The sequence below is a fragment of the Ambystoma mexicanum genome, chromosome 8, assembly GCF_040938575.1.
Source record: "Ambystoma mexicanum isolate Mex_15411 chromosome 8, UKY_AmexF1_1, whole genome shotgun sequence".
Taxonomy (NCBI): Eukaryota; Metazoa; Chordata; class Amphibia; order Caudata; family Ambystomatidae; genus Ambystoma; species Ambystoma mexicanum.
In genome coordinates, this window is record NC_090929.1 from 318404453 (window position 1) to 318429034 (window position 24582).

At 48.6% G+C, this 24582-nt stretch overlaps 1 protein-coding gene across 1 annotated transcript in view; it reads right to left on the minus strand.

Moving 5' to 3' along the window:
* The window catches only part of UAP1L1 (UDP-N-acetylglucosamine pyrophosphorylase 1 like 1), a 525997-nt gene that overhangs the window by 408376 nt on the left and 93039 nt on the right, over positions 1-24582 (minus strand). Inside the window, exon 3 of the mRNA XM_069609735.1 lies at positions 1117-1292. Within this exon, the coding sequence (XP_069465836.1) occupies positions 1117-1292 (176 nt within the window). The remainder of the gene's footprint in view (positions 1-1116; positions 1293-24582) is intronic.

The following is a 24582-nucleotide window of genomic DNA, read 5'->3' on the forward strand; positions in this document are numbered from 1 at the left end:
GCACCATCAGTCTATGTGCTACTCATATCAGATTTCCCAGTCAAAACAACATGGCAAGTATTGCCACCACAGGCCCAGTTGCTCACCTAATATAGTGTTGCCATATGGGCAGTCATTTGTTCAGAAGCAAAGGATGAAGGTAGGCGCTAGGCAGGTTATGATGGAAATAAGGGAAGGGTACACTAGTGTAAGGCTGCACCATTAAAAGCCCATAGTGAGACAACAGGGAGGAGGGAAAAGTAAAAGACAGATTCATACAGCCAGGAGTGGCTTCGTATGGCTCTGTACTGCCGTCCTATTTAGGTGAGCCATACTCTTTGGCTACACCTCCTATTCCCATGTACATCCTCTTATGATCAAGTACTGCCATCATAACCCCAGGTAACACCCATGAAATGTGATCATGCGTCATCAAATGCCCAGCTTTTCCCAAAGCTTGCCAGGATCCCCCATTATAGATTAGGCACGGTCATCGTTTTGTCCAGGTTCTCTTGCAATATGCAGAGTATTCCCACCACACCCTTTTTTCATATGTTTGGGCCTGCTACTTCCACACACCCATGTACACTTAATACAAAGACATGGGTAAACATTCTGATATCGTTGCACACTTTTCTGCACGTATACATTCGCACAACCCATTAACGCAAGCAAAAACATATGTATCGGCATCCATACAAGGGCATGGACACAAACAAGCATGCACATATTTATCTAAGCACATGTACACACAACAGTGATGGTGGGTGGGTGACTGGCTAGCATCCTTCAAGCCCTCTCTTACTGGTTGGGGAAACAAAACAGCAGCTACTGTTTGAGGTGGAAAGGGGGAGGTTGTGGGGCTTTAAGCAGCAACTATAAAAATGGGGTTGGGGTGAATTGTATAAGGAGCTGGAGAGGAAAGGAGCTCAATGTTGTTCCGAGACTCTCACAATTACAAAATGGGCTACTGAAATGTTGTCTTGCCTATTCCAAATGCCAGTAAAGGATTGACTGATGCTGCTTTTCAATAGACAACTAAAATACACTGATCCATATGGTTTTGAAGAACAGGTATATGACCAGCTAGTGGGTAGATCATTTCATGCCCCTCCTCCTAACCGGCTTTCTGTGTACCTGGGGCCATAGCAACTTTGTCCTTCTGCTCCAAAATGGCTTTCCCATCGAAGGTCACAGCTGGCAGCATCCTCTGTTCGAACAGGATCACATTGGATTTATCCAGATGGAAGAAGTCATGCTCCACAAAAAATGTCTTTGTGGGTCCCAATGTGAACTCGCTTGTCATTATGTACCTGCAGTGAATTTAAGCACATGTTAATATACTGTAAAACAAGGTCACAGATTTTATGCAGCCTTTTTAATTAAGGACAAATAATACAATAAGGAGCATTTATTAGCTTCCAGAAAGTGATAGTGCTGGAAAGCCATATCAATGACCACTCTTCTGCATATAAAATCCATCTGAAAGGGACACAGTTTTTGTCGCAGAAAGGGTTTTATTTTACATGGCAGTGTTTGTATACATAAGGCAATGTTGGCTTTTTTATTTGTTTGAACGAGAGCTTGCACGGGGTTTTGTCCTCAGGACCAGTTTCAGCATGAACCCATTGAGTGGTTCTCTAGCAGGGGTGCAAAGGGGCACATGGTCATTTAGATAATGATTGCATTTTTTTTTAACTCTTTATTGACATTTCATCATAACAGTTCCACAACTTCCCCCCCACCCTCCCTAACCCCCCCCAATATCAAGCCCTCCACATACATGAACCTCATTAAACAGCCCCTCCACCCGATTCTCAACCCCACCTCCCCCATCAACGCTTCCCAGTATCTCACCTACTTCCTCTTGCTGCACTCGCCACAGCACAGCAGGCTTCAGTGTTAATTGTTAGTTAAGAATCAGGCCAACCCACCTTCCGCTCACCCCTCCGGGCTCTCTCTTCCCCCATATCCCTCTCATATTCCCCCTCCTGCCCCTGCCTCTTCACAGTGGGCGTAAACCATTGTCTTTCGCCAGATCATTTAACAATTGGGACCAAAGGATCGTCACCAACTCCCGGTCTTCACCCGTCTCCCAATTCTGCAGCACTGTTAATTCCGATAGCCCCCACCTCCGTACATCCTTCCGCCATAAATTGATCATCGGGCCCTGGGGCGATTTCCACGCTATTGCCATTCGGCGCTTAGCCAATATGAGCAAAAAACGGCCCATTCTGTTCCGTACCTTATCTTGCTTTCCCCCCCGAAGCTTCCCCCACAAACAGGTCTCCGGACATCGCTCCAGGGCGGTCCCTAATACCTCATTCACTCCCCTGAGGACCTCGTCCCAGTATTCTACTATAACCTCACATTCCCACACCATGTGCCAGAACCCTGCCCGCTCTGATCCGCATCTAGGACATTCACCCAACCGATCCCCCATCATCACCCTGAGTGCCAGAGGGGTGACATACACCCTATGCAAAATATTAAATTGGACCAGCTGGAAGCGGGCATTCCTCGAAGACTTCCGGACCAGGTCCCAAACCTGCCCCCATTCTTCATCTGATATAGGCCGCCGCATATCCGCTTCCCACTTCCCCTTAGCCTTCAGCTCTCCCCCTACCGACCCCTCCCCCAGAGCCTTATATATCCGCGAAATACGTGCCCTACCACCCATCTGGTCAAGTAGCACTCGAAGAACTGGACATGGCTCCGGCTCTTCAGGAATTCCGTTCCATAACTCTGCCATCCTGCGAACCACCGCCCCATATGCCAGAAAAATTCCCTGTGGCAGATCATAATTGTCACACCACTCCTTGCAGGTAAGAAGCTTCCCACCCTCAAAAAGGTCCACCACCTTCTCACATCCCTTCTCCCTTAACCTCCATATCCCCACCCTCCCAATCGCCTGGCGAAGCTGCTGGTCGGCCCCCCATGGGAGATTGCCTTCGTAACAGCCCCTCACGCCCTTGCCTCCCACATACTTCCTCCAGGTCTCCCTTACCACCTCGAAAACCACTGATATCCCGGTAGCTCCCAACGGATTCCACAGGAGCTCCTCCGCCCTACGGTCTGGCTGCAGGGGCCCTACAAAAAGCTTAAGAAACTCTGCCCCTGGTTGATCCCACACCATTACTGACCGTAGCTGTGCCGCCACACAGTATTTTTCATAATTCGGGAGACCCAACCCTCCCCCTATCTAGTTTGTCGCAGCGTTTGTAAGGACACCCTTCTCCTTCCTGTACCCCACAGCAGTTCCCTAATCTTGACAACCAGCATTTTATAGAACACTTTCTTTGCCACATACGGTATATTCGTGAAAAAATAGAGCAAACGTGGGAGGATCACCATTTTACATAATGCCACCATCCCCATCAATGACAGGGGCAAAACCTTCCAGAACTGGATGGCGTCACCTATTTTAGACAATTCTCTCCCCGTATTATGCACAAACGTGTCCACCAGCTCATGAAACACCTGCACCCCCAAGTTCCGAAATGACTCCTTCTCCCACCGTATCCCCAAGTCTGGCTGTTCCTCCAACGGACATTCCCAGAGCCCCCCCCCCGCCCCCAACGGAAACAAAACAGACTTCTCCGCATTTATACGGAACCCTGACATATACCTAAAGTTCCGTAGTACTTCCAAAAGGTCTGGATGATATGTTTTAGGGTCCCCTACATATAACAAGTCATCCGCATAGAGGGACACTATGCGTTTCTGCCCTCCCGCCTCAATTCCAGCCTCCAAGAACGCCGCCAGAGGTTCCAAGGCTAATGCAAACAAAATTGGAGGCCGCACGCCCCTGCCTTGTCCCTCTTCCCAACTCCCACGACCACGACACCCAATTGTTAGTTCTCACCATCGCTAGCGGTTAAGTGTACAGCAAAGCCAACCACCTACAAATATTCTCCCCAAAGCCAAATTCCCGCAACACCCGAAACAACCACTTCCATTCCAGAGAATCAAACGCCTTCATAGCGTCAAACGACGCCATCGCCATGTCCCACCTTTGTAGCTTTACCTGATCCATCACATGATGCAACCTGGAGATGTTACTCGACATGCTCCTGCCCCCTATAAACCCACATTGGTCCGATCAAACTCAGCGCAACCGTCGCCAGCCTAGCGGCCAGAATCTTCCCCAGGATTTTGCCAATCTACTTTCAATAGCGAGATGGGCCGATACGCCGCACAGTCCCTCGCTCGGATCTTTCCCCTCTTTTAGGATTACTGTTATAACTGCCTCCCTCAGTGATCCTGGGAGGCACCCCCCCGGAATGACTCCTCGTAAACCTTCTGAAGTTGCGGAACCAGGAGGTCAGCAAACTCTGCATAAAACTCCACCGGGAGTCCGTCGCTACCCAGCACCGTGCCCCTCCTCATAGTGCGGATTGCCCAGCGGATGTCCTCCTCTCCTATCAGGGCCTCTAGTTCCTCCCGGCGGTCTTCCCCCAGTCTCGGCAGCCGCAGCGCCTCCATGAGATCTTCCAACTCTACATCCACATACCCCCCTCAGCCGCGTATAGCCCCTTATAAAATGTTACAAAGGCTTCATTAATCTCTTTCCTAGTCCCAACTAGCTCCCCCGTACTAGATCGGAGCTGGGTTATGACTCGAGTCGGGGTTTCCCTGCTGATTAACCAAGCCAGGAGTCTACCCGCCTTATCCCCCTCCCCATGGAGTTGAACATCTCGTCTGTTATCAAAATGTGAAAGCTCCGAAAGGGTTCTCCCATGAAGCTCCAGCACCCGCGCCAGGGCCTCTCCCACCTCTACTCCACCAGCCGCCTCTCTGTCCAGGTCCGCAACCCGAGCCTCTGCCCGCTGCAACGTCTCCAGAAGCCATTTTCGCATCCCCACTGTCATGGCCAAACATTTCCCTCTCATAGTCGCCTTGAATGCCTCCCACAGCACTCCCCTAGTCTACACCGTACCCTCATTCAGCTCAAAGTACGACCTGATCCCCCTCTGAGCTCTGCCACAAACGCCCCATCTCGTAACGCCTCCCTCTGCATCCGCCATAGCCGCCGCAGAGGATCCTCACTGGGCCCACACAGTGTCGTCACCAAAGGGAAGTGATCAGATAGGATGCGCCCGAGGTACATCGTCTCTCCAAAGCAGTGACAGTACTCCCTTCCCGTTACCAAATAATCTAAACCCGAGTACGAACCGTGCAGTCGAGTGGTAGGAGAAGCCTCTTTCCTCCCCATGTTTCTCCCGCCACACTTCCACCAAATCCAATTCCCCCCATTACCCTCCCGTAACGACCCCGCCATGTGTTTCTTAGGCCCCCCTCTAGTTCCCCTCCCATCCAACCGCTCATCCAAGTGGCAATTAAAATCTCCCCCCCACACTATCATTTCCCCTCTATAGGCCCCCATCATGCGCAGCACCAAAGGGAAATACTCTTCATCATCCACATTTGGCGCATACGAGTTAACCAAGCATATTGACATGTTTTCCCACAGACAGTGCGCAAGGACCGTTCTACCCTCCCCATCCTTCAGCACCCGCTCCACCTTCAATGGCACCCCCCTTGCCGCCCAAATCAGAACACCCCTTGCCTGGGTTGAGTACACCGTACCAGTTATCTGCCCCCCCCCCCCATAGCTTCTCCAACCTCCCCAACAACTCTGCATTTGCATGTGTCTCCTGGAACAGGGCCACTTGTATTCCTTTCCCTTTCAAAAACTCCCCCACCCTCTTCCTCTTCTGATAATGCCCCAGTCCTCGGACATTCCATGTCCCAATTTTCAAACTTCCTAGCTTACCCATCCGATGCACTGGAGCTTTCTCCCACCATGGCCCTTCTCCTGTTCAGCCTCCCCATCCTCCGTATCCACTTCTCCCTCCCCCCTCCTACATCTCTCTCCCCTGCTGTGCTAGGCCTCACTTCTATTATTCTTATCCAACTTCCCCCCTCCCGCACCGGACCCCAACTTGGTGCCAACATCCCAAACCCTCCCCCCCTTCCTTCTCCCCCCGCACCCCCTTCCCTACACCCAGCATAACCCCTCACCCCCAAACTCCTTCCCCCTCCGTAAATACAGACCCACTGGCCTACTCAGCCCCCCTTCCTCACCTCCCTTGGGGTTGGTAGTCAGTAGTGTCGCTTAAATTAAGGGCTTCACCACCTGCCCCATCAATGTGCTCCCACCATCTTATCCTATACCTCCTCAGACCAGAAAGCCAATTACTGCTGGGCCCTCTGCCATTGACGTCTCGCTGGGCATTACCCACACTCTTCCGCCTCCTGACCCGCCCTCATTTTAGGGCCCCCCCGATAGCAGCTCCACTTGATGTTGCCCTGCATCCAGCCAATCCCATACCTCTCTCGGACACGTAAAAAAACAGGATTTCTCCCCCGACAGCACTTTTAATTTAGCCAGGAAAAACATCATGCATTTTAAATTGAGTTCCCTTAGTCAGCTTCGCACTGCATTAAAGGATCTCCTCTGTCGCTGCACCTCAAGCGTAAAGTCCGGGAAAATCTTCAACTTCGCGCTACCAATCATAGAGTAGCCCCTCCTGTGAGCATTCTGCAAAATGACATCCCGAAAGTCCATTATTTTAGCCACCAGTACTCGGTGGCGCACCCGGCAGTGGGGGCCTCCCCAGGACCCTATGCGCCCTTTCCACGGTGAAGAGATTGGACAGGCCTTTAATCCCTAGGACTTTCAGCATCAGATTCTCCACAAACAGCTCCGCACGAGGCTCCTCCTCTCCCTCCGGAACGCCGACCAGACGGATGTTACAATGCCTGGAGCGTCACTCGGCACCCTCCGCTCTAACCTCCAGTGTTCGGGTAGCCCCCACCAGGCCTACCACCTGATTCTTCAACTTCTGGATATCGCCCTCCACCGTACTGACCCTTTGTTCCACCTCTGTAAACCTCTCAGACACTTTGCGGAGGTCCGCCCTCACTAGAGAGACATCCACTCCCACCTCTTTGATGCTCTCCTGGAGGGTGTCCCTGGAGACTTGTATGGCCTCCATTAGCGCATCTAGGGTCACCGCATTTCTGTCCTCCACTGGGGGCCTCTCCTGTCGATCTGAACCCTCCTGTCTCGGTGTACTTGTCCATCCGCTGCTGACTCTTGCCCATTTTAAAACGACTCTTATCTCGCCCCCGGGCGTGGGTTCTACGATTTGTCCTCAACCGGCACGCCCGTGCCTCAAATTCCTTTATCTCGCCTGTGTCTCTCAGTAGGGCCCTCTCTTCTCGCAACAGACGTCTCAGTGTGCCAAACCCTCCACACCAGCCTTATTTTTCCCGCCAAGGAACCGTGGCCCCCACGTCTCTCCTATTCAACCCCCCCTCTGCCCACTGTTTCCAGTGCTTTTGAACAGGAACTGAGAGTTTCCCACTGGCTATTGCACCACTCCAGCCCCCAGGAGTCAACCCCCTCTTCTGTGCAGTCGGTGAGCGGACTACTTCACGCCGCTTTCAAAACGTCGCTTTCACTGCTCCGGGTCTCAACCGCGTCCCCCTCCTTTCATACAACCCTGGAGAAGACAGGCAGATCCCAAGGGCCCTCCAACAATGGGGGATCAAGAACTCCACCCCCTGCTCTCCACCTCAGTGGCTTCTCCCCCGGCTCCTCCACAGTTCCCAGAGGCTCACTTCAATCACTGCAGTGGGGGCCACCCCTCCACACTGCCCCCCAACTGGCAGAGGGAAAAAAAAAAAAAATAAATAAAAGCAAGTACCCTGCGTGGCTTTTGGCCGTCCCGGGATGGGCCGACCTCCACGGGAGCTCCACCGTGCTCCTACAAACCATGACGCCGCCCCACCTACCACCACTTCGGCAGCCACGTCTGCAGGGCCACAATCCAGGCTCCGGCACCTCAACCCCGGCGGTCCTCCTCACAATTCAGCTGTAACAGATCTGTCCTGCAGGTCCAGTCTCCGGCTCACATTCGTCCGCTCCTGGCAGGTACTTCCCCCGCGGCAGAGCGCACGAGTCGTTTCACTCCCCCTGCGACATCCTCTCACGCCAGCATCCGTGCGGACCGCTCCCACAAGGCAGAGCCCAGTCTGCCCCAGCGGGTCGTACCGTTGATATCTGCGCAAGCCAGATCGCCTCTCTGCCCGCGATGCAACGTCGAGTTCTGCTCCTCCGACAAGGGCACCTCCACGCCCGTCACTGCCCCCGCTCCGCCTGGGGGCGCCGTGTATGTCCTCCGGCCGCGGGCTCCCAACAGTCGTCCTCCTTCTCTGTCACTATGCCACAGGGGCCATCTTGAGTGCCCCTTCCCGACGAGCAGTCAGGATTTTCTGCAAGCGCCCAGGAGAAGCACTTCTCTCCACACCTTCCCCGAGGCCACTATTCACTGCCTCTGGACTTCAGGCTTCCTTCCCAGCCGTCTACACACCGTCCATGGGAGTTTTCACGCAAGATTTTGCGGCCTCACAGGAGTAGCAGGGATTCACCTGCACATCGCTCGGCAGCTAGCCACGTCTCCCCCACCCCCCAAGTATGATTGAATTTTAAGTATGTGCTGTTCAATGAGGAATGAATTAGTGCAAAACAGCATTTCCAACATTGGATATTACCGATGTGACTGACCTTGTCAACAGATTGATGTAGTGAGATATTGGGGTAATTGAGGAGAGTACCCAAAGACTGCAGGCATATATTATAGAGAACCAGCAACAGGAAGAAACGTTGAAGTACTCTGTATGTGACCAGTTCAGCCAGTGATATTGGCAGTCCTGTATCAGATCATTTGGATCAATTTCTGTGCATTTTCAAGGCCATTGTATTTTTAATGATCTTCTATAGTGAGTGAAGGTTGGTGCTTTGAGAGATGATGGGGGAAGGTCCCTTGTGATAGTGCTGCATGGATGACCCTAATGACACATTTTACAGCATGCCATAGGAGCAGAAGGCCTGTTTAAAACCATCAACTGGGCCATAGAGGTTGCTGAGAAATGTAGGGCAATAAGCAACCCAAATGTCACCGGAACTACACACAGAGATCCTAATCTTGGGCCCAAAGATTGGCAAACTCTACCTTCTCTCCACATTCTTTAGAGTAATGGTCCCAAACAAAAGCAAGTTCAGGAATCATTGAGTCGCCACGGATGTTTTAACTGTGCTCCAAGAAGTGAGTGCTCTGGTTAAATCAGCATTCTTTCCGATCATCTCCTTAAAAAGAACATTCTGCTTTACATCTCACGTTTATTCTAGCCTGGCCTATGGCAACACTTTATGAGGACACCTAAACAGACTCCACAAGGTACAGAATAATGCAACCTAATGAAACTGTCCTCACTGGTTTTCAGTACAGGTTGTCTTCAATCGTCAAGAAATACATTCTTTTGTATATATGTGCACTTCCAAGAGTAGTCTTCAATGTTTTCTGCCGAATCAAAAAGTACAATTTCTCAGCTGCCACAACCTAACTGAGCAACAATGCTTCACCTTTGCAATAGGCACAGTCCTTCAGCCCACAAATAAGCACTTTAGGGTTCAACATTGAGGGGAGCTGGGAGCTAGTTAACTCCTGCTGGGAGCCTAAAAGAGCTCAATTAGCTTGAAACCATTAGCTACCAGGAGCTATGTTTGGCTCCCTAGGCCAACTGATGCCGAACAAACACCTATTTGAATTTAATTTTGTGCTTTTGGGACAATCTATAAACATCTTATATGCAACACTATGTACTAGTTCCTTGTTCCCCAATGGTAGCTCCTAGTCACTGTTTAATGCTGGTTACCCAGGAGCTGCCTTTAGCTCCTGCTTATCCAATATGAATTTCGATCCCTGCACTTCCATAACCACCTACCTTGAAATTCTTAATGTGCAGAGTCAAACAATTAGAATTGGCATTCGATGAGCCCTCCGACCCTCATGTACTACGGAGTAGCCCCAAAACAGGACAAATCCTCCCTCTACTAAAGAAACCACTCTGGATCCGACAACCTAGGTAACTCGCCCCATCACCTATTTTCCTTTCCTAGGTAAGATCAAGAAGGCAGGAGTCGCACAACTGCAGCAACACACTGACACCAACAATCTCCTCCAAACCTACCAATCCTGGTACAGCCGCCCTAAACATCCTTGAAGACGGCCACCCCTGCCTCTTTGTTCTACTCGACCTCTCAGTCGCTTTTGACACAGTAGACCACCAGGCGCTTACGGACACCCTACATCAGTGCATGGGGATCAGCAACCTTCTCCAATGCTGGTTGAAGTACTACCTCGCCAACTGCCAGCAGTTTGTTCAGATGGACTGCTCTAGATTGCCAATGCTACCCATCAACTGTGGAGTCCTGCAGGGTTCTATCTTCTCCCCAGTGATCTTCAATTTATACATGGAGCCACTGGGAGTCCTCCTAGCCAAACACAACATCCACCAATACACTGACGACGCACAGCTAGACCATTGCTGGAGAGTCCCTCTCATGAGTACTGCCGCAGAAGCCTGCCAGATATCGTCCCTTTTGTCACCACGACCAAGGTCCAGGAACAAGGCTCTGCCAAGCTGTAGTAAGGAGGAATCCAGCTGCAAAAGTGTTCATCGAATCATAGGTATTGGGGGCTTGGCGTGTTCACGTTTTAGCCATAAATTGTGCTTCCTGACTTGGGAAGTGCTTTTTTGAGTTGATCTCAACTCACCTGCACTGGCCTAACAGCTTGTGCTCTCTACAAAATAGCTCACTTGAGTTACAGTGATTTCTTATGAACGTACTAACTTTGTCAAGACTATCTAAGAAGAAGGGCATCAGAACTATTGACTTTGTCCATTGACTTTAGCTGTGCTAGCTCCCTAAAGGCACTCTTCCGAACCTACTGACTTTGGCAGTACTTGGCCCCTCATAGGTTATAATTGTTGACACTATTATTGCTGGGATAAAAGTCTACCTGCCTCCCTTTGGGAGATTGTAATTGTTTTACAAACTGTTAAAAGTATGTTCTAAATCGTATTCTAACCTTTCCTTCCTTAAACAACTCCATAACAAAATTGGTAATAGAAATACGTGCAATACTGACCTTTACTGAAGTCACTCCATGTGCTGGAACATGTGTTAGCATAAGAAAAGTCTTTACCAACGTGTATTGTCTTTTAAAAACTGAATCCTAACTTTGAATGTTACTAGTAGATAAAGCTTTTTAAAGAATGCTTATTTAAACCATGTGTATATTATAAATAAATATTCATATATAACTTGTGTGCAAGTATTACTTGGCTACTTGTACAGCTCTACAGGTCAGATTACTTCTCTTAAAATGAGCCTGGCTGCTCAGTTACACTACCAACTTGTGTAGTACAGGCCTATATTAAAAGGTGGGTTACCTAATACCAAGAAGATACGTCTTGGTAAATCCTCACCATCTGGACTGCACTAATTCTGACCTAACAGCCTGGACTTGGACAACCCTGCTCCAAGGAGTGCAATATCAGTATAACAAAATAAAATACAACTGAGAATAACATAAGTATACGTACATTAGTCTGTGCAAAATTTGCACTCGCCACTAACCACTGGCTAGTGATATTTTGATTTGATTTTAATCTATATAGCGCTGTATGCCTAAGCACTGCACATATGTAAAAACAGTACAAATAATGTAAAACAAATTGAAGAGACAGTAAGCACGTGGGATTTGAGTGGAAGGCAGGAAAAGAAGAAAAAGATTGAAGAGAAAGGGGAAGCCCATTCCGGTGTATTGGGGCCAAGAGGAAAAAGAGTGCAAGTGGGAATTTGCACAAGGAGGACAAGGCAAAGAACACTGAAGTGAGAACGAAGTGGACTTGATGGAAATTTAAAAGAACTGAGTGAAGATAGATAAGGAGGGGCAAGACCATTAAGATATTTGAAAACCAGACAAAGTTAAACAGCAGCCGTGACTCAAAGAGGAGCCATTAGAGAGAGGCAAGAGCAGGGGCAATAGAATCGTAAAAGGATAAAGAGAAAAGAAGGTTAACAGCCGAGTTATAGATATACGAAGAGGAGAGCGATGAACAGCAGTAAGAGATTGTAATATAAGAACAATAAAACAGTCGGGAACAACTTAGAGGAGAAACAATTTTAGTAGAAAAAGGAAAGAAACAGTGTAGTCTTTCGAATATTGAAAAGCTGGAATCAACTGGGACGGGCGAGCATAAATATGAGGAGAGAGAGAAAGAAAGATGAGTCAAGAATGACTCCAAGATTCTGGGCAGAAATATGACGAGAAGGAGGGGGGGCAAAGGAGGAGGCAGAGTCATAGCAGGGAAGAAAAGAACTTCAGTCTTGGATGTGTTTAAATGAATAAAGTGAGCCAGCATCTAAGACTGAATTGCAAGAAGATAAGAGTATACGGTATGTAGAAAGCGGAAAAAGACAGCTGTGTACATCATCAGCATAGCGATGATGGGAAAGAACATAAGAAATGAGAGGCAAGAAGGATTGTGTAGAGAGAAAAGGAGGGGGCCTAAGACCGAGCACTGTGGACCCCCATACTGAAGAGGAAGAGTAGAAGGTAAAACCAGGCCAGGACACAGATTGAGTGCGATTAGTAAGGTAAGCAGGAACCCATTAGAGGACAGAACCACCGAAACCTAGACCAGAAAGAGAGCGAAGAAGAAGAAGTGATCAACAGTATCAAAAGCGGCAGACAGAGCGGGTAGGAGCAGAAGAGAATATTGCTTAGAGTAGCAATCAGAAAGAAGAGAATCAAAGATGAAAAGGAGGGCCGTGTCAGTACAACGTAAAGGGTGAAAACCTAATATACCGAAAGAAGAGAAGAAAAATTAACAAAGAAGAGACAATACATTAGAAAAGTTTAGAGAGAAAAGGTCAACGTGAGATAGGGCGATGGTTCGAAAAGTCAAGAGAAGGTTTCTTGAGAATAGGAAGGAGAGAGCCATATTTTAATGAAGAAGGAAAGGTAAAAGATTAAGGAGAGAGATTAAAGAGCAGAGCCAGATACAGAGAAAGGCAGGAGTAGATCTTGCGGATAAGAGGAAATAAGAGGATCTGAAGGAGATGCCGTAGGGTGAGCTTTAGTAAGAAAGCAAGGGATGTCAGAAGCAGTGAGGGGATGGGAAGAGGGGGAAGTGGGACTCATGATTGTACACGAAGAGGGGGGAAAGGAAGAAGGAGAGGAGACAACAAATGAGTGAAGAAGAGTAACTTTAGAAGAGAACCAAGAGGCAAGATCAGATACAGAGAGGTATGATGATAGGGAAAGGTCAGGAGTAGAGACAAACAATATGATTTAGGGTCTGAAATAAGCAGTAAGCATAGTGTGCGATGTATTGACCCACTTCTGTTCTGCTATGCTGCATCACTGTTATGATGGTGCCAGAAACAGCAAGATGGCCGCAAAATCTTGGTGCGCGCCAAAACCCCTGAAAATCGTGCTTTTCACTGCACAAAAAGATGGCTGCCCAATCTGCCACGCATGTTGTCAGTGGTGGAACAGTGCTCTCACTTCTGAAATGTGTCACTGGGCTCCACAACAATTGAAAGTGGAGTGCAGAAGGAAAAAGCAGTGCTTTACTAAATGAAACTCCAAATCTTGCTTTAAATCCCTTTTTCTTTGTTGCTGAAACCTCAGAATGCTGGTACAGAACACCTTTAAATATTCAAAATTCTTGCTGGGTGCTACAACTCACTTAGTTTAAGAAATCATTGTGAACTTACAAGGTCCTGAAAAGCTGAGCGCATAAAGAGATTTCCACAGCAAAAGTGACCGGTCTGCGGATCAGTCAAAAATCTCTGTGCAGCAAAGGGCTGCTGTGATGACAGCTGTCAGGGGCCTGCCTGATTAAACTTTAACATGTATAAACTGAAGATCAAATGTTCTCAGTCTACGAGGCCTGTTGCTGATAGTAACTTATTGTAATTGTTTTGATCCCATGATTTAAAATCTTGAATGAGAATTCTAGCTGCTATTTGATCCAACAAGTTTGTTTTGTGCTAAGGAAAAGGCCACAGAATTTAACAATTAAATTAAACCTGGCTGAAGCTGCCAAACTGGAATAGCAGGTTTTTCTCTCAGAAGGAAGGTCTTTCCCCCCAGCAGGAAATCACAGAGAAGTGTTAATTACATTACCCTGTCTACAGAGGCAAAAGGAACAATGACAAGCTGCAAAGCAGGAAGTTCGAAGTGTGAAGACAGTCGTAAATGGCCTCTGCAAGGAGCAAACAGGGGGGATGGCTCCTGGGCTTCCAGGGAGAGACAAAGGGGAGGAGCAAAACAACTATTTGTTGCTTAAGAAGGACAAAGAACATATTTTAAAAAGACTGATAACTTACTATTTAAAATTGTGAAAAATATAAAAATAAACAGTTGATAATGTCATTTCTGGATGCACGGGTGAAGAGGCGCCAGAACTGTGACATGTTCTGGACAGAAATGGCAAGAAATGCGATTTTACGCAAAATGTATTTCCGCCAGACTTGTGAAACTTTATACACTTATTCCCATGTTAAACACGCACACTTGTAGAAATGTGCTTAAAAATTGGACATTGTGTTCCTAGTGAAAAGGGCAAAATTCTGTGAAAATCGGAGACAAGATCCCAAAGCTACAGGGTTTTGAGGAATAGCTGCTATGTAAAATATGTAATCTGTATATGTGATTTTTATAGAGGTTGCACATTTGGAAATATGTATTTTGCCAAAAGTAGATTTTGTGTTACAGGGGCTAGGGGTGGATTCTCCGCCTCATAAAATCACACCATAAAGATGACACTCTGTTTCGCTCCTCCTATCAAGGCAGAGAGTAGACTCTGCCCAATCACCTTTCAAAGGGGCAAGCTTAGGCTAAACCGGCCCACACACCCCCTTTATGATGTCACTTTAAAGCATAAATAGAGACAGCTCACCACACATAAGGACAGACAGATTCGCTCACTATCCTGATGCTGGCAGAGCTCCCTGCTGCTGAACATCTTCCTCGCTCCAGACTCCAGAAACTTGGCAAAGCAAAAGGCCACTGCATAGCTGAACCATTCTCAGCTAGGCCTCAAATTCTAGAGCAGAACCCCACAAGCCTAAGGGGAAGCAACATAATACAGCCGGGTTGTGCTGTTACTGCTTGCCTGCTGAAAAGAAATAACCTCAGAACCAAGAAGGGCAGATCCGATCCAGTCCTGTGACCAGAGTGCCTTGCTGACCCTATCCAGTCCCGTGCTGTGACCAGACCGCCTCGCTGACACTGCCCAGTCCGATGTGCCCAGCCGTCTTTCCTACACCAGATCCAATCCCCTGACCAGAACTGACGGTCCCATTTAAAAATTAATCCAGTCAGTATCCATAGGAAGGGTTGTGTCCCTAGCATATGTACTTTCTTAGCCCTATCGTAGACCCATCCTATCTTGTATTCAGAACCTGTATTGTTAGGAGTATCTTGGCATTGTCTGAAACCTCTCTCCAACCCATCATATCTTTCCTCCATAACCAGTATTGTTAAAACTATCTCTGCGCTGATCCTTTTCTCATCTGAAGAAGGTGAGTTTCCTTAGCAGGAAGTCACCCTGATCAAGCGACTTCTTGTGTGGTAATCGTTTTGTTCATAGTCATCCTCTAGTGTAAGCAACCCATTTGTCATTTTTAAAAGTGCATTCCTGTTTTCCATTCTTGCGCCTATCTCGAAAAATGACCTCTACTAAAACGCCTGTAACGCCCTCAGTTTTTGTGATAGAAACAGAATTTCATCTTCTGCTTGTTGCTAACATTCATATCTATCCATCGCACCTAAAACCCAATCAATCGATTCCCGTAATCGCAAATATCGCGGAGTGAAAAGTTTGCCGTGAATTTTCATTTTGGGAAATATTTACACGTGTAAAAAAGCTTTTAATTGCTTCCGACTGAATTTTAAGTTTTCAAATGTTTTCTTGGGATTAAATCATTGATTGTGTTTGTATGCAACTATCCAAAGCGGCTCCCATAAGAATTTATAACAATTTCAGTAATTTTGACTATAATTGGTGTTTTTGCCCAGTCCATTCTAAAGATAAACTTTAAAAACCTTTTTGACAGCTGGATAGTCAACTCCGTTTTCTCTTGTGTTTGCTGGGGGAAGTGGGATTGATATTCGGTTTGAATTCTGCCATTCCTGAAACCTGTTCTCTCCTCCTATCTCTTTACATTACCTATTGGGGGTTGAGGGGTGTGCAGGGGGAACCTCTAACCACAGTGCTCTCAGATCTGAACCCACACAAAAGTATTATTTTCTGTGCTGAATTGTTTTTCTCACCACCTACTCCTTGTGTATTAAAGAGATCATTCAGTGTTACATCACCCCAGTGGTGATTATTATGTACCTATTAAAACATATCACGATTCATTTTTAAATACATAAATAATATTTACCTTTGCAAACCAGCCTGATTCCTGGTTCAGTGTGACCGGGGGGGAAAGGGGGTTTCAGGAGAAGGACTTGATATGAGTGGTGATCGTTCAGAATAAAGAACTTTTAGACAAAAATAAATAAGGGTTTCAGTTGTGCACTACATGCTAGGCGTTGAATTGGGTGTGTGCCGGATTGAAATCACTTACAATAGGCTGAAGAGAATTCAGAAGGTTAGCGTAGAAGTGTGGTTTGCCAAAGAAGAGGGCCACATCGTAATCAGAGGGAAGAGAGGGTGAGAAGATCAGAAGGGGATTGCGATTTCTGGCAACAGCATTCCATGCAAAGGCAAAGAACGACACAAGGAAGTAAGGGAAGGGGTAAGCCAGGGCTGGGGAGGTTTACGTGAGGGTGTGGGTGGGGAGGAAGGATAAAAGGTAGTCAAGCATGTCTAGGATCTAAGTTGAGAGCTAAGAAGATTAAGTGTCAACTGAGAAAGATGAAAAGGACCTCAAAGAGGGAAGAAACTATGTTAAAGAAGAAATAAATAGAGAAGTGTCAAAAGACCGATGGTCTTTGCGAGAAAATGTGGATGATGGAGGGGAAACGTAGGGTAGAAGGGAAATAAACTAGAAGAAAAGAAGAGAATGATCATATGAATAGATAGGAAGAACCGAGACAGAGTTAAATTAAAGAGAAGAAAAAAAAAATCAGATCCAGAGATGAGCCAGAAACATGCGAAGGAGAGGGGACAGGTTCAAGATGGTAGGAACCAAGAAGAGGAAGAAGTGGGATGGCAGAATGGGTAGAGGCGAGATGGAGGTTGAAATCTACCATAAGGATCAGAGGAGCATCATGTGGGAGAAGATTAGATAGTAGGGGGTAGAGGTAATCACAGAAAGAGTTAGGAGGCACAAGGGACCAATATATCAGGAGAAAGGTAACAGACACTTAGTGAAAGAGGAAAACAATATATTTTTTTATTATTATAGTGTTTGGCTTATATGAAACGTTAAACTTTTAAAAAACATCCAAACAACATAATCCCAATAAAATGTCATGCTACAACATTTGAAAAAGAAAATTGCACAATTACATTTATGTCAATATAAGACACAATGGACTGACAACATCTTTCTTCCATGCTCCTGCCTCGATGCTTGCAATGATCCTCACGAACATGGCTGGATCCACTTTACAGCTCATATAACCATATGCTCATCACAAGCAAGTGATCCTGCACCATTGTATGCCATTTGGGGTGACAAACAGAACCGGCGTCCAGAAAAACGCGGCCTTTGAAACTTGGGCCCCCGGCTCCAAAGATGGCGACCGAGACTCTGCTCTAAGCCCTGGGAGGAGGAGCCGGACGCAAGGCAGGGCAGCGGCCAGCGATCCACGAAAGGGGTGCCGGCGGTGTATGTGTCTCGGGCCCGGTCCCCCACCGCTGCAACCTCCTTGCCCCCTCAGAGCCCTGCGGTGCCCCGACTGCCCGGGACTGGCTCCCGGCTCCTGACGAGTCGGAGGCAGGGGAGCAGGGGACCCGGACTGGCGCTGGCCCACTGTGAACGCCGGGTGTGACGGCGCAACAGTGCCATGAGCCGATCTGGGTGCTCCACCGCGGTTGGCCCCCCCCATGCACCCGGAGCTCCGGCATGACGTCTGCTGCCTCTTTCCCTTCACACGCAAAGGCGCAATATTTAATCCACGCCTCAGCGGGACACAAAGTCCTGCAACCGAGGACATCCCGAGCCAGGCAGGACCTCATAAATATTGCAACAGACACCGCTTAGCCTACCTGACTCCCGACCCAGGCATTTTCATGACGGCCGACCGCTGCTGCCCTGGGCCACTAGAACACCCACAGGCTCACCATAAATTAAGGAGAATGCATGACTGGCTTCTCCAGCTACAGTGAATCCTGGTAAGCCCCTGCAGACACGAACGAAAGAAGCCTGGACACTTGGCATTGAGGTGGGGTGCCACATGGGTCTAGGGGCCGGGAACCCTCGTCGCCGGGCCCCACACAGCATTCACCCTCACCGGGACAGTCACTCCTTCCAAGCAGGAACCACACGTGGGCCCAACATCTTGTGGTCTAACAGTTGAGACCACCTACCTTTACAGACATAAGCCGCCTCCTGCCTCCACACGGCCACCATGAGCTGTGTCCACCCTTGCGTGCCCTGGTCATCGACTCCTGGTGGAGACCCTGAAGGTGCTCAACTGGATGGCCCCGTATAACTGGTCCGCCGGCTCTACAACGCCCATGGAGAAGCCCCTACTTTAACCCCATCAGAGGCCACAACCACGCACAACTATACAAAGGCCCTGCGATAACGAGACCAAAACAGGGACGCCACGACAGGAGCTCTGCACAAGGGTAAAGGGCAGCACCCCTATTGCGAAACGCCAGCTAACAAATTGCCCTTCGCCAGTCGGAGGCCTCCCACTCCAGCCTCCAAGGGTACCCAGCGCCAACCACTCTAGTGTGAATGAGCACCCCCTTCTGGAGCAATCGTTGGCAACCCGCATTCCGAGATCCGGGCCTCAGCTAGGCCCTGGACAACGCGAGAGATGGCATCCCCTTCCAAACGAGCTGGCCCATTACAAGAGACCATGCCGAACACTAAAGGCAAACCGAAGAACACCATTATGGAGTCCTTCTCGGCTGGCAAACCCAAAGATCAGGACCAGCAGGCTAAAGAACCCAGCCCGGGACATGCAACCCCTGAAGAGAAAGATAAGGAAAATCATATTGGAGGCCATCAGTGGGTTACGCTCCTTTATAGACACGAAAATTGGGGAGGTGAAGGCAGACATGATGCTGATGCGACAAGACCTACGCAATCTCACAGATCATGTGTCCACAACGGAGGCAACAAAGAAGGAATCAACGGAGACCCTCAAAGACATCCTAGGCAGAATCCAGGAACTCGAGAAGCGAAATAAATTCCTGGAAGAAAGAGCTGAAGATGCAGAGGGACCTGCCGGGCACAATAACGTGCGCCTACTTGGAATTCCCGAGGGGATGGAGGGCTCTAACCCTACCATCTTCATAGAAACTCTCCTAGAACAAGAAGTAGGGCTGCTCACCTTTCGCAGGGCTTCGCGGTCGAGCGAGCACACAATCCTTACAGAAGAAGCCACCACCCGGCTCTTACCCGCGCCCCAGGATAGCTAGAATTCTGAATTTCCAAGACAGGGAAACCATTTTGCGCTTCTCCCGAGAAGGCGGGGAAATCACGAGAGAATGCCAAGATCGCCATCTACCCGGACTGCACGCCATTAGTACAAAGGGCAAGAAATTATTTTATTCCAATCAAAGCCAGACTTCGCCAGTTAAACATCAAATACATGTTATTGTAGCCCTCGAGGCTCAAGCTCATATAGAAAAGGCAGAGCAATCTTCCTGGAGTTGCCGGCTGCGGCCACTATGTGGCTGGAGCACATCAAACCTGGCGGATGGTGCAGAGAAGGCGCCGTGACCCGCGCTCCGAGCCCCCAAGGCAGGATCTCCCCCAACGACAAAGTGATAACATGGATCAAGCCACAAAATACACAGCATAAGGCAGGAAGAATCGACCCACCAGACCGGCCCCGAACACCCCTTGAAGAATGGAATTGCGGCAGCACGTTGCAGACGCATCTTACCCGCTCCAGATGACCTGGACGGGCCCCGACAGAGCGGGGGCACCCAAGCAAAGCAATGGCTGCATGACTGCTGGGTGCAGTTGGTCCACTTGGACACGTTTTTTTTTTATTTGTTTATTATGGTCGAAAGGTCCGACAGTCCTCAACATAACTATCCTACAAAGCCGAGGGGCACACTACTACGGGCCGGGGGCCCAACTTTACAAGCATGGCAGCTGACATCAAGGTCCTGACATGGAATGTCAGGGGGATGGGGAAGTACATGCGCAGAAACAGGATAAGATCCTTTCTGAGGAGAAAACACGTCTCTATCGCAATGCTTCAAGGAACACCTCTTTGCAGAAGTCGACTCTCGAATCACAGACTGGTGGGGCGGACAAGGCTACAGAGCAACGTACTCCAAGTACGCCAGAGGAGTCCATACTTGGAATAAACCGTAACGTACCCTTTAAACTCTGGTCCAAAGAGGTAGACCCCGAAGGCAGATATCCCATACCCCAAGGAAGAATCGAACAAAAGGAAGTGCGCCTAGTCAACACATACCTCCCCAACTGCAGAACTGCTGCATATCTTGCTACCCTACAACAGAAGCTAGCACTCTACAGAGATTGCTTCTTCATCTGGGGAGGAGACTTTAACTGTGTTAATGATCCTGTTCTTGACAGGTACGCTCCCCCGATGCAACCGACCAGCCAACTTTCCTCCGCCCTTCGAAGAACCAGCCATCATCTGGATCTATCAGAGGTGTGGAGGGACCTCCACCCTGAAGGTAGTGAATACTCATACTATTCAGCACCACACGAGGTATACACCCGCATAGACTACCTATTGATAAAGCTCACCTCCCCCAAAATTGAATCCGCCTCTTACTTAGGCAGATCCGTATCGGATCACTCTCCGCTCCTCATGGTGTGGAAACCAAAGGGCCCCAGACCACCCATACCGATGTGGCGGATGCCCACAGATGCCCTAACAGACAGTGTATTCAAAGAGGAACTTTGTGATAAAATAGAGGAGTACATTGACAACAACGTGGGAAGAGTGAACAGTTGGAGTTAGGTATGGGAAGCCTTGAAGGTGGTGGTAAGGGGGGAGGTCATTGCTAGTGTCGGTGGGATCCGGAAGACAATTAAGAAGGAACTAGAGGGTTGGGAGGAGAAGATCAGGTGACTAGAAGCCATGCCCCATAAGTCCAGAGAACTCGAGAAGGAAACAGCCACAGCAAGGAAAGATTGCCAGGAAGCCTGGGCCAGACTAGCTAATTTCGACTATATCACAAAAACAACCAGGGCACACGCAGAAGGGGACAAGCCTGGCAGGCTTCTATTCCCACCTATACAGCCATGACTCCATTGTTCCCCAAGATGTCATTCTCGATACTCTAGAAGAAATAGGTCTCCCCTCACTAGATGAAGCCCAGAGAGAAACACTAAACCAGGAACTCGCACCAGAAGACATACGGGAGGTGATTAAGGCACTGGCCTCCTGTAAAACCCCGGGGAGCGACGGGCTAACCCCGGAGTTCTATAAAACGTTTGACGCTGAGCTAACCCAAATTTACATGAGACCTACATGGAAGCCTTTGAGACTGGGGAGCTACCAAGTAGTATGAAAGAGACCCTAGTAATCCCCATACCCAAACCTAGGAAGCCCACCGCGGAGTGTGGCTCTTACAGACCAATAGCCATCCTTAATTACGATATAAAAATCCTTACTACCATACTGGCCAGACTTTCGAAAGTTATCGGGACCCTAGTGCATGGGGATCAGAACGGGTTTGCCCCCGGCTGTATCACAGCAGCCAACCTACGCAGGCTACAGCACATCATAGCACAAACAGACTTGCAGGAACCTTATGCAGTAGTCTCCCTGGATGCTATCAAAGCGTTTGATTCCATATATTGGGAGTGGCTCTTAGCTAACCTAAAACAATTCGACCTGGGCGGGGACTTCATCCATTGGATTGAGATTCTATACAAGATACAGAGGGCCAGGGTAAAAACAGGGAGAATGGTGTCTGCTCCATGGGATATACAGAGGGGCACCAGGAAGGGATGCCCCTTCTCTCCAATGTTATATATCCTTGGGTTAGAGCCGCTGGCTATATTGATTAGGAAACAATTCTTTGATGCAGGCATAAAAATAAAGGACCAATATCATGTGATCTCCCTGTATGCAGACGACGTTCTACTCTATTTAAGGGACCCACAACTTAACATACCCATGATCCTGGAGGTACTGCGTAACTTCGCAAAAATAACAAGAATAGCATTTAACCCAGAGAAGTCTTGCATATTCCCACTAGCGGGGCTGGTAGGGACCCACACATCGGCACTCCCTGAAGTTGGAATAAAATGGGAGCCACACAAATTCAGATACCTCGGTATAAACATCTGGCACACCCCCGAGCAGTCACACGGCGGCAAAACACCCTAGTGACAGTGCAAAGGCTAAAAAAAAAAAGAAATCAACGAGGTCCTGGTCCAGGCTCCCACTGTCGATGATGGGCCGTGTTGCCATCACTAAAATGATAGTACTACTTCGCTTCATGTACATCTTCCAGAATATCCAATATCATATACCGGCCGCCATCTTTCGGCTACTGGATGCACTACTGAAGGATTTGGTGTGGGGGAACTCCAGACACAAGCTCGCTTTGGACACGTTAAAACTCCCATACAAGGCAGGCGAAGTCCAGCTCCCAGATCTGGAAAGATACTTCCTGGCAGCCCAACATACCTTCGTAGCCAAATGGCTCGCAGACGGCCCCAACTCAGAGACTGCTCTCTTGAGCCACTTAACACCGGTGCGACTGAAATAAATTATGTGGGTCCGATGGAAGCACTTAGCAGACTTTTCCCTGCTTATCCAGCTGGGTCGTAAGGTATGGGATAGGGCACTGAAACTGCAAAAGTCTAAGAACCCATACTCCCCAGAGACGCCATTGATTGCTGACGCCTGCGCTAATAGAGATGAACTGGCACTCATGAGACTATGGGAAAGGCATGGCATTTACACTTGGGGTGATATGTACGAGGGCAACTCCTTCCGAGACTTTGACTCCCTGGTACATGACGAGGGACTCCCCAAAGGCCAACACCTCCGTTACCGAAACATCAGAGAAGTGGCAAAAGAGAAATGGAGAGAATGGCCGGAAGAACGTGAAACGGATCAGACCCTAACCCTAATGCATAACCTGGGAGATGGCTGGAAACCGACCTCTATGATATACGCCCAGCTCACAGACAGGCTTAACCCCAGGAGCGGCGTCCTACAGGGCTCATGGGAAATAGACCTGGGAACTAAAATTACTGAACAGGAATGGGACAGAATCCTACAATACCCCAGAGAAGTATCGAGAAATGCAAGATTTAGACTAAAACAACTAAACGTCCTCCACAGAACATATATGACCCCCAGCAGAATCAATGAAATTCAGCAAACCCCCTGCTCCCCGATGTCCCCGGTGCCATTCCGAGGAAGCAGGAATGGCACACATGTTTTGGAACTGCCCAAAGGTACAACATTTCTGGTCCAAAATTGAACAAGCATGTAGGAGGGCAGGACTCACCCGCTATGAGTGGACCCCAAAGGAATGCTTGCTGGGCTCCTACCCACGGATTGGCAAGATCAGGCACATCATCAAATGTATGGACATGGTATGTATACTGACTAAGCAAGCAATTGCCTCGACATGGAAATCCTCCACCGGCCCCCGTTACGACACCTGGCTTAAGGAACTAGAACACTGGTCGGATGCTGAAACTAGGCTATGGGGAGAGGGAATTACCAAGACGGGGGAAGGCCCAGTCATGACCTACGAAGCCTGGACATGTTCCATACATCCGACGACAAACCCCTGTGAATAATGCCAGCCTACCCACGAAAGTTGGAAATTCATTTGGAACTGGGACCCCATGATAATATGACCCGCCCCACCCAGCAAACTCGACACCTCATTGCAGACGCCAACTCACCTGCCCCGCCCCCTGGCTAGATTAACCCTGAAGGAAACATCGGACCACAACGACCTCTGTTTGTTTTAAGTTATGTTATTGTTTTGTAGTCCCCCCCCCCCCTGCCTTTCCTCCGTTCCCCACACCCCCCTCCTCTCCCTCACCCATAGGAACACTTGACAGTTGTCACTTCCTATTGTATTTTTTGAAATGCCAATAAACACATTTTAAAATAAAAAATAAGACACAAAGCCTTCCCGTCTAGACATTCATCCAAACGAAAACCAACATCATTGCCGTAATTCATAAAGACCCCGAAGCCTCCAACCCTGGTTAGTTTGCAGCCCACCCTGTATGTGAAAACACTGCAGTCAGGTTAAAGGCCTACTTGAGTCCCCCTTCTTACACACCAAATAGGGATTCAGATAGTCTCACTGGCCAGTCCCCGAAAATGTCATCCAGAAATTTGGTCAGCGACATAATCAGGCTCACACTTTGACCACCCATGAGCTTACTCCACCATTCGTCAGGAGTTAACGAGGTAAGCCTATTCATGATTTTGCCAAGGTATAGCGTTCGCTTCGCCGTCAGCACCTGACAGCCCAAAATCAGATGGTACAATGACTCTTCCGTCCCTGCTCCGTTACAGAACCTACAATTTGCATCCGAGTCCTGCGAAATCTTCCTGTTCATCA